The sequence below is a fragment of the Lampris incognitus genome, chromosome 5, assembly GCF_029633865.1.
Source record: "Lampris incognitus isolate fLamInc1 chromosome 5, fLamInc1.hap2, whole genome shotgun sequence".
NCBI classification, from domain to species: Eukaryota; Metazoa; Chordata; class Actinopteri; order Lampriformes; family Lampridae; genus Lampris; species Lampris incognitus.
This window is the reverse complement of record NC_079215.1, coordinates 60,191,323-60,201,042: the sequence shown is the minus strand read 5'-3', so window position 1 is coordinate 60,201,042 and position 9,720 is coordinate 60,191,323. Positions and strand designations below refer to the sequence as shown.

The window sequence follows — 9,720 nt, the reverse complement described above, 5'->3', positions numbered from 1 at the left end:
GTGAATCCCTTTTGGGGGAATTTCTTCCAGTATGTGTTAACAATACAAATTTATCTATAGACTGCGCAAGTTAAGTAAATTGAACTTAAATGTGATGAAATTGAGTTGAAGCTCCAGTCAGCATGACGGCCTTTCTGTGTCCAATTGATGAACCAAGGGAATAGTATTAGTATGTATTGAGTAATGCCACACCATGAGACACTAGTCCTGTCCTCATATTTGTAGCAACCAGATAAATAATGTCACAAATCCAGTTATATTTATGATTTCATTTTTTAATTGTACAGACAAACCAATTACTAATTCTATGAAATGATTTATTCTGTGAAAGGGAAGAAAAAAAGCAATTCATGAGAATATATTTATTGTTGTGATGGAGACATTTATTGACATCCACATTTATGATTAAGACAAAAAAATTGGACAGACACACAACATTTATAAAATAAATTAGTTTCCAATGCCTGACTGACTGACTTTGTGAATAGGCAGAAAAGTCACAATATCAACCTAAGGCATAAATATTGTGGTTTATCGCTATGCTGTGTAGTCTTGTCGCTGCAGGGGAGAGTAACCATCTGTAGATGGATTAGGACTACGCAGACTTCAACTCCCCTTAATTTGAATATAATTATTGTCCCTTCTCAGTTGCCTTCTCATGTCCCAATGCTCCACCGTTCCATATTGAAATTTTAAAAAAAAGAATTTATATTTATTGTTTGTTTGTTCTTTTCAAGTAAGACTACAAGCAGTCACAGTTTTTTTTTCTTTTTTTAAGGCAGTGCAGTTATTGGGCTCAGCTGGAACTGGTGATGGGCCGAGGACGGCAGGGGCAACGGGGCCAGTAAAGAGGTAGGGAGGGTGAACACAGACTGCTCAAAGTTCTTGGTGTTGAAGGTGGACGTGAACTCATTGGCAAAGAAGGAGGCCGCTTCCGGGACACAGGATGGCGTTTTTGGGGTGGCAGTGTGGGCTGGCGCAGAGGACAGGACCTCGGCTTCGAACTGCAGCAGCTGGCCCATGAAGCTGAAGTTCGGCGAAATTAGTGTGCGGCGCTGCTTGATGATGTCAAAGGCGTCGTCCAGGTGCAGCCGCTGGGTCCTCATGATGTAGGCCATGCAGATAGTAGGAGAACGAGAGATGCCTGCCTCACAGTGCACCAGGACCTTCCCACCTGATTGCTTCACATGATCTGGTAGAACAAGAAGAAGCCAATAACCTGACATTAATGATAGTACCTCCTGAGATGACCACCAGGAACAGCATTCACACAGTATAAACACGTCATCAGCATATGTTGTTACAACATTAGAGACATGAGGAAAAAGATGTTTGATGTAATTTTGCCTCTACAGTATCAACTCAGTTCTGTTTTCACATCAAGAACACTGCACAGAGAAATTATTAAAATCAGTGCAAGTCTGACTGAGTAAACACCGTAATTTGGATTAATGATCGTGAGGAGTAAATAATGAATGCCCCTGTTGGAGTAATGCCCATGTCGGTGTAGTTAAACGTGGGAGGGAGAGATGGATCTTTTCCTTGTATTACCTATAAATTATGTGCACCTGATCTCAGACACACACACATGCATACTCACACACACACACACACACACACACACACACACACACACACAACGTATCCATCCATCCATCCATCCATTATCCAAACTGCTTATCCTGCTCTCAGGGTCGCAGGATGCTGGAGCCTATCCCAGCAGTCATCAGGCGGCAGGTGGGGAGACACCCGGACAGGCTGCCAGGCCATCACAGGCCCCCCCCCCCCCACACACACACACACATTCACACCTAGGGGCAATTTAGTATGGTTGATTCACCTGACCTACATGTCTTTGGACTGTGGGAGGAAACCGGGGCACCCGGAGGAAACCCATGCAGACACGGGGAGAACATGCCAACTCCACACAGAGGACGACCCCCAAGGTTGAGCTACCCCAGGGCTCAAATCCCGACCCTTCTTGCTGTGTGCCGCCATATATATATATGAACAGAATATCACGGGTGTCTTCCTCGCCTATGCTCTTGTGGGGGCGATATTGAGTATCATGAAGTTCGGTTGTGCATTCTAATTTGGTACTGTAGCCGTCCTACACGCTCCCTCTAAGTGCCTGTGGCTAAACAGACGCTATCAAGTGCTTGGCTAGTCACTGGCTCTAACAGCCATAGCATGATGGAGCATGAATCATTCATGACAGTTATGATCCTCCAAAAAAACCCAAATGAACGCATCGTGAACCTCTTCACCGGAGTGGAGGAGAGAAACATATTAATAGAACGGCAGAGGTTGTTAAAGCCTTATTCAAAAGGAGAAGGTATCTCCAGCTCCTGTATCAGTCATGGTCAATCCATGAGTGATGGAGTAGGACAAAAACATGTTTGCAGACTCTTGTTTTCGTCCATAAGATCAGTATCCGGCAAGCTCCTACACAACAGCACATCACACATGCCCACGCCGGCCTGAAAGGATTTCTGATTTGTAATTGTTGATTGATTTCCATTCGACATCCGGGGGCTGGTGTGGTTCAGATTTGTGTGCAGTGCATTTGTAATCACTCAGCAGTCTTAATAGCTTGTGGAGGTCCTTCCTGTATAGAGGCTAAACCTGCTCCTGGAACAATTTGTTGCCTTACGTAATAGGCTGGTTGACACAACAATGTTCTAATTGTAGGCTGGAGTCCCAAACAATACACATTACTAACAATAGATGATAGCTACCCAATACAGGTCAGCCAAGGCTCTGCTGTCTGAGCCGTGTCCTCTGCTCTCCCCAGTATAAATAGTCATCATATCACTGTGCACATCTTCACTTGTTCCTCTATCCAATGATTTATTCTCTCTCTCTCTCTCTCTGTCTCTCTCTCTCTCTCTCTCTCTCTCTCTCTCTCTCTCTCTCTCTCTCTCTCTTTCTATCTGTCTGTCTGTCTGTCTGTTTCTCTCTCTCTAAAGGTCCCATGAAATGAAACATTTATTTTCATTCTTGTTACCTCTTTTATGCATTAAATTTAGATCTTTTAAATTCTATGTTCTATAAATTAAAACATGTTTTACGCTTTTTGGTGTTTAGAAGAAAAAATGTGTTTCTTTTCCTAAAAATGAGAATATTTGTTTGGCTACTACACACTAAAAGACTAAAAAAAAAAAAAGCTCCAGTGAATGGGGAGCGAGACTGTGAGAAGATGAATGATTTTCTACCGCCACACTGATACTAGCCAATAGCATATCCATGTCCACATTCACCTACAAAAGGCCATTACTGGCTGTTGGTTGAGACACATGCTGTCCCCTAACAAAGTCCCTCCTGACTGTTCCACGACATTCAGACATATGTGAAACGGTTTGATTTGCTATGTTTTAAATGTCATTTCATGGGACATTTTAACACACATGCACACACACACTCACTCTCGGGGAGTGAGTGTGTGTACATGTTTCAGTGCAGTTCCCCCATCCCCCATCCCCGCAGCCCTGCAGCCTGCTGCTGAGAGACAGTTCACTCCCAGTCACCCTGCTGACCACACCCAGCACAGCAAGTAAACCAGTCAGATTAGGCCTGGGAGGCATTGACGAAATGGGAGCATCTTTTTTTAAACATGGGAAGGGGGAGGGAGGAGGGGAGGGGAGGAAGGAGAAGAGTGGGAGGGAAGCCAAGCCTTCCCTGAATGAAAGCAGACCATAAGCAGGAACTGAAGGCAGGCATCCGGGTTAAACTGATTATATAGCTTGTGTTGTGTGAGCCCTTCCGACTTTAGCTGGACAGTGGGGGAGAGGGCTAACAAATAAAGGTGACTTATTTCAAGACCTGAAGTGTTTTGCAGAAGAAAAAAAAAGTGCCGCTCTTGGTATCCCCCTCTATCTCAGGTATTCAAGGAAAGGATGTATTTGTTTCTCTTCTGAGCTAGTTTAGGTCTGTAAACTATATCCCAGATGGAAGTCTGAGTCAAATACTTTATTTTCACAATACAATTAAGAAAACTGACACCATATGGTGACAATTTAGAGCTACCGTTTAAGAGGGACTTGGAAAAATCATAAACCAAAGTGACCCTCGCAAGTGACAAATTGTTGAAAGAAAGATTGAATCTCCAACAAAAAGGGAGAGACGCTGACACCAGCTGATGCCACTTAACTCACCAATAAACTCAATGGCCTCCTGGAAGTGTGAGCTGATGTCGGCCATGTGGTTATCCTCCACAGGGATCCACTTGTAGTCATAGTGGCCCTTGGCTGGCTGCAGGTTTCGGCGTGATACATTGAGCAAGGCCGTGATGTGAAGGTCGCTGAGATAGTCGTGTCTGGAGGCATGGTAGGCACTACCGAGGTAGAGGAAAGGCAGAATCTCCACAGGTTTACCCTAACACAATACAGCAGAGAGAGGCACAACAGAGAAAAGAAACGTGAATTAGAAAGCAAATGCAACACACATCAGTCGACTTTCTCCTTTTGTCAGTGTGAAACAGAACCCACCAAGTACTTGAATGCCCCCCCACAGACGGGGAACGTGAGCGGAGCTTAAACCAGTGTGAGTCAGGTATCCTACTGATGATGTGATCTTATAATAGCAATGTCTTAATGCCCCCCCCCCCCACACGCACACACACACTGAGAATGGACTCCTCTTTTTCACCTGCATGGTAGACATGTCGTGGTGAAGGTGCATGGCACAACAGCAGAGGAGGACATCATGCTCATGTGTTAGTAAAAAGGGAGCGGGGTGTGTCAAGACATCGTCTTGCCCATAATGTAAACAGTTAAGAGGAATAGCCACATGTTTTCAATTCAAGCAAAGAAGGAGAAGGAGGAAAGGTCAGACACGAGAGACAAAACTGTTCTGTAGTTGGAGGATAAGCCAACAGAGCATCTGCTGGGTGGCTCTGAGGGCTCTTCTTCCTTTCTGAGCACAGGATATGATTGCTGGAGAGCAGTGAAGGACCATGAATAATAAAATGTATTTTGAGAAAATGTTGTGCTGGATGCCACCTACGTGTCACCTAGATGTAAATGTGGCTGGCAAAATACATTGTATTTTGAGTATTTTGGTACGGTGGGTCGTAATAAGAGCAAAATTAGTTATATAAATTAACCCCCAAATTCACAGAAAGGTGTATCAGTTCATCTGGACACAACGTTTATTGACAGAAACGTGTCATCACTCATCTAAGTGACCTCTTCAGTCTGACTGACTGCAGGTATTCCCACCCTTATAAACAATACAGTGGTCGTTTCCCCCCAAAAAACGTGTCCAGATGAACGGATTCCCCTTTCTATGATTTTCTTACCTGGATTATTCAGCAAGCATAAAGACCCCCAAATTACCCTCAAAAACGCAGACTGGATGAACACATTTAGCCAATTTATGATGTAACATCTGACAGTGGTTTGCTAGACAAAAGAGTGAGTAATGGCGGTGTGAGGAAGAGAGGAGCAGGGGAGTGACTCTGGTGTTTCCGTTTCCATACCTGATCATAATCTGGCTTGTGGTGACAGAGTTTCTCACACGGGCCGTTAACCCGTTTCTCCGTTTCACTTCCGCTCTCGTCGGGGCTTTTCAACTCATTGCAAAGTTCAGGGTACTGAGAGTGGAAGTTTTCATATCCCCCTGTTGTTAGAAGGGAAACCATGAACACATTATGAATAGGATTATATCCCCCCCCCCACCCCTCACACACACACACACAGAGGCTATTTCAAATTGCTACCTTTATGAAACATACTGCGCGGGGGGTTGCTGATGCAGGATTATGACCTTATAACCTGATTATGAACACGTAATTAATCACCGGAGCCTGCAATATCAGCCACTAGTAATCCATTTAGGCAAACAGAGCACTGCTCTAAAGGTGGAAGATGAACACAGATGTATTTTGACACACGGTGCGAGCTTTGGGACATGTTGTATAATGTTCTGAATAAAAAAAGAAATGCAGTTTCTTTGCTTTTTATCCAAGGACGCCGTTGCACCACCAGCCTGCCTGATGTGACCAAAGCTTCTCCTGCACTGACTCATCCACTCCGCTGACGCACTGCCAACATTTATCTCTGGCAAAGAAAAAACAGCAGAGACAAATGTTGGCTTCTCGTGTGGACGGTTGCTAGGGCAAAGACCAGAGACATGACCAGACCTCTTCAGTGTGTCCACACCCTGGCAAAAGGGTTGCTTTAAAAGATATGAAACACGGTGGGAAGAGATGAGCCATCCCTTAGAGCCTGGACGTGTTCAGGCTCAGCCTTGCATTTCTCTGGCGTGGGGGTTATGTGTGCAGCATGCTGGCGGGAAGCGTGGAGACCAACACGAAACAGCAGAACCAGACTAGACGCGGAACAGCCGGAGTTTCCTGCCACAAATACCAAATGGCTGCTGGCATCCCACTACTCTGCTGAGTTAGGCCCTTATTGTGGAGTTATAACTGTAAGACTATTGCCGAGACAATACACGTTTAAGGGCTTAATCACGAGTTTGCCTACAGAAGAAGCCCAGTAAGCGACGCTTCTTGTCAGACCGCAAATAGCCGCCAGACCGACTCCGCGATGTTCTCACCTTTCAGGAAGCAGATGTTGGCCCCGCTGGCAAGGTGCGAAAGGGTGTTTATCACTATCTGCGCTACGCTGTCCTTCTTCAGCTTCTGCCAATGAGCTGTCCGGTCATCCAGCGCTATGACCGCCGATATGCTGCCTTCCCGAAGCCGGAGAAGGGCTTTCTCGTCCGGGATGACGAAGTGCGGAGGCACCGGCCCTCCTCTGGACCTTCGCACCACCACCGAGTTCAAATTCACATTGACGGAACCGATTATGTTGGAGTTCGTGAACGAAAAATAAGGTCGGCAGTCCACGATGAGACAGCTGCCGCATTCCTTCCTGATGATTTTGTTGAGACGTCGGCAGTCTATGCTCGAAACCTTCATCTTGACCTTGGATGTGTTTTATTGCCTGAAGAATGACTTGGGTTTTAAGCGAAGCGGATGCGGGCGAGCGCCAACAGCCCCGTCTGCGTGTGTTCCTCCATTTCCTCCGGGGGGATTCCGGCCCCCGCCTTTATGTGAATGAATCTCCGGCGCGTGACATCACAAGCCAAATATGGAGAGCGGCGAGCCGCAGCAGACCCCGCCCACAGCAGCGCTGACGGAGCTGGGACTCCGCCCTCACCACGTTTAAGTCAGCGTTACTCATTCCTCGGCCGGCCGTTTCGGTTTCAGGTCATCTTTGTGTTTACCGCCCACTCGAGAAATGAATACGAGGTGTTTCTCAGAGGCATAACAACGTCTAATGGGAGGGTAATCAAAGCAGTGGAGCATAAAGTAAAAAAAGAAAGAAAGAAAGAGCCAAGGCCCAGCCACGGGGGGGAGGGGCTTATAGGAATGGCAAGCATAAAATAAATAAATAAATATGAGTGATTCAGAGGACATTCGTGTGCTTGAAAAACAGTGATCCCATGTAGAGCTGTCACCTACTCTATATCCACCAGCGAATACAAATGAAAAAGCAAGCTTAAACGTCATACTATGTGACATGCAATCAATTCTCACACACGGCTCAATGGCAGACCTGCCCAAGAGTCATTTTCTGTTCATGTGTGTGCTTGTACAGAATCAGGGATATCAGAGATATGTATCCCTGTCTGATTATGACCGATTGGGGCATAGCCTCAGCATGTTTGTGGTTGTGCAGTGTTCGATATACAGGCATTCACAATGACCCTACTAGGCTCTACTACTACTACTTTCGGCTGCTCCCGTTAGGGGTCGCCACAGCGGATCATCCGTTTCCATTTCTTCCTGTCCTCTGCATCTTCCTCTGTCACACCAGCCACCTGCATGTCTTCCCTCACCACATCCATAAACCTCCTCTTTGGCCTTCCTCTTCTCCTCTTCCCTGGCAGCTCCATATTCAGCATCCTTCTCCCGATATACCCAGCATCTCTCCTCCACACATGTCCAAGCCATCTCAATCTTGCCTCTCTTGCTTTGTCTCCAAACCGTCCAACCTGAGCTGTCCCTCTAATATAATCGTTCCTAATCCTGTCCTTCTTCGTTACTCCCAGTGAAAATATCAGCATCTTCAACTCTGCCACCTCCAGCTCCGCCTCCTGTCTTTTCGTCAGTGCCACTGTCCCCAAACCATAAAACATAGCTGGTCTCACAACCATCTTGTAAACTTTCCCTTTAACTCTTGCTGATACCCTTCTGTCGCAAATCACTCCTGATACTCTTCTCCACCCACTCCACCCTGCCTGCACTCTCTTCTTCACCTCTCTTCCGCACTCCCCGTTACTTTGGACAGTTGACCCGAAGTATTTAAACTCATACGCCTTCGTCACCTCTACTCCTTGCATCCCCACCATTCCACTGTCCTCCCTCTCATTCACACATATGTATTCCGTCTTGCTCCTACTGACTTTCATTCCTCTTCTCTCCAGTGCATACCTCCACCTCTCCAGGCTCTCCTCAACCTGCACCCTACTCTTGCTACAGATCACAATGTCATCTGCAAACATCATAGTCCACAGAGACTCCTGCCCGATCTCCTCCGTCAACTTGTCCATCACCATCACAAACAAGAAAGGGCTCAGAGCCGATCCTTGATGTAATACCACCTCCACCTTGAACCCATCTGTCTTTCCAACCGCACACCTCACCACTGTCACACTTCCCTCATACATATCCTGCACCACTCCTACATCTCTGCAACTCCCAACTTCCTCATACAATACCACACCTCCTCTCTCGGCACCCTGTCGTATGCTTTCTCTAAATCTACAAAGACACAATGTAACTCCTGACCTTCTCTATACTTCTCCATCGACATTCTCAAAGCAAACATCACATCTGTAGTGTTCTTTTGTGGCATGAAACCATACTGCTGCTCGCTAATCGTCACCTCTCCTCTTAACCTAGCTTCTGTTATTCTTTCCCATATCTTCATGCTGTGGCTGATCAACGTTATACCCCTGTAGTTACTACAGTTCTGCACATTTTTTTACTACATGGATAACCTAAACTCATTGTCATATACTGAATGTAGTACTGTACCTTTAAAGGAACTATATGATAGAGATACACTACCGTTCAAAAGTTTGGGATCACCCAAACAATTTTGTGTTTTCCATGAAAAGTCACACTTATTCACCACCATATGTTGTGAAATGAATAGAAAATAGAGTCAAGACATTGACAAGGTTAGAAATAATGATTTGTATTTGAAATAAGATTTTTTTTACATCAAACTTTGCTTTCGTCAAAGAATCCTCCATTTGCAGCAATTACAGCATTGCAGACCTTTGGCATTCTAGCTGTTAATTTGTTGAGGTAATCTGGAGAAATTGCACCCCACGCTTCCAGAAGCAGCTCCCACAAGTTGGATTGGTTGGATGGGCACTTCTTTGAGCAGATTGAGTTTCTGGAGCATCACATTTGTGGGGTCAATTAAACGCTCAAAATGGCCAGAAAAAGAGAACTTTCATCTGAAACTCGACAGTCTATTCTTGTTCTTAGAAATGAAGGCTATTCCATGCGAGAAATTGCTAAGAAATTGAAGATTTCCTACACCGGTGTGTACTACTCCCTTCAGAGGACAGCACAAACAGGCTCTAACCAGAGTAGAAAAAGAAGTGGGAGGCCGCGTTGCACAACTGAGCAAGAAGATAAGTACATTAGAGTCTCTAGTTTGAGAAACAGACGCCTCACAGGTCCCCAACTGGCATCTT

At 45.6% G+C, this 9,720-nt stretch overlaps 1 protein-coding gene across 1 annotated transcript; it reads right to left on the bottom strand.

Moving 5' to 3' along the window:
• Positions 1 to 275: 275 nt before the first annotated feature.
• Positions 276 to 7,045, bottom strand: dusp5 (dual specificity phosphatase 5). The gene is made up of 4 exons (XM_056279743.1): positions 6,559 to 7,045; positions 5,480 to 5,619; positions 4,155 to 4,374; positions 276 to 1,192 (listed from the first exon to the last, which is right to left on the bottom strand). Exons 1-4 carry the CDS (start codon positions 6,920 to 6,922, stop codon positions 774 to 776), a joined length of 1,143 nt encoding a protein of 380 aa, XP_056135718.1. The 5' UTR covers positions 6,923 to 7,045; the 3' UTR covers positions 276 to 773.
• Positions 7,046 to 9,720: the final 2,675 nt, after the last annotated feature.

What these genes read in the sequence shown, in the direction of transcription:
- dusp5 (XM_056279743.1), bottom strand. Translation starts at nt 6,922, where the DNA reads ATGAAGGTTTCGAGCATAGACTGCCGACGTCTCAACAAAATCATCAGG. An exon ending in CAACATCTGCTTCCTGAAAG is followed by an intron (nt 5,620 to 6,558) that starts GTGAGAACATCG and finishes TTCTAACAACAG; the next exon opens with GGGGATATGAAAACTTCCAC. An exon ending in ACAAGCCAGATTATGATCAG is followed by an intron (nt 4,375 to 5,479) that starts GTATGGAAACGG and finishes GTATTGTGTTAG; the next exon opens with GGTAAACCTGTGGAGATTCT.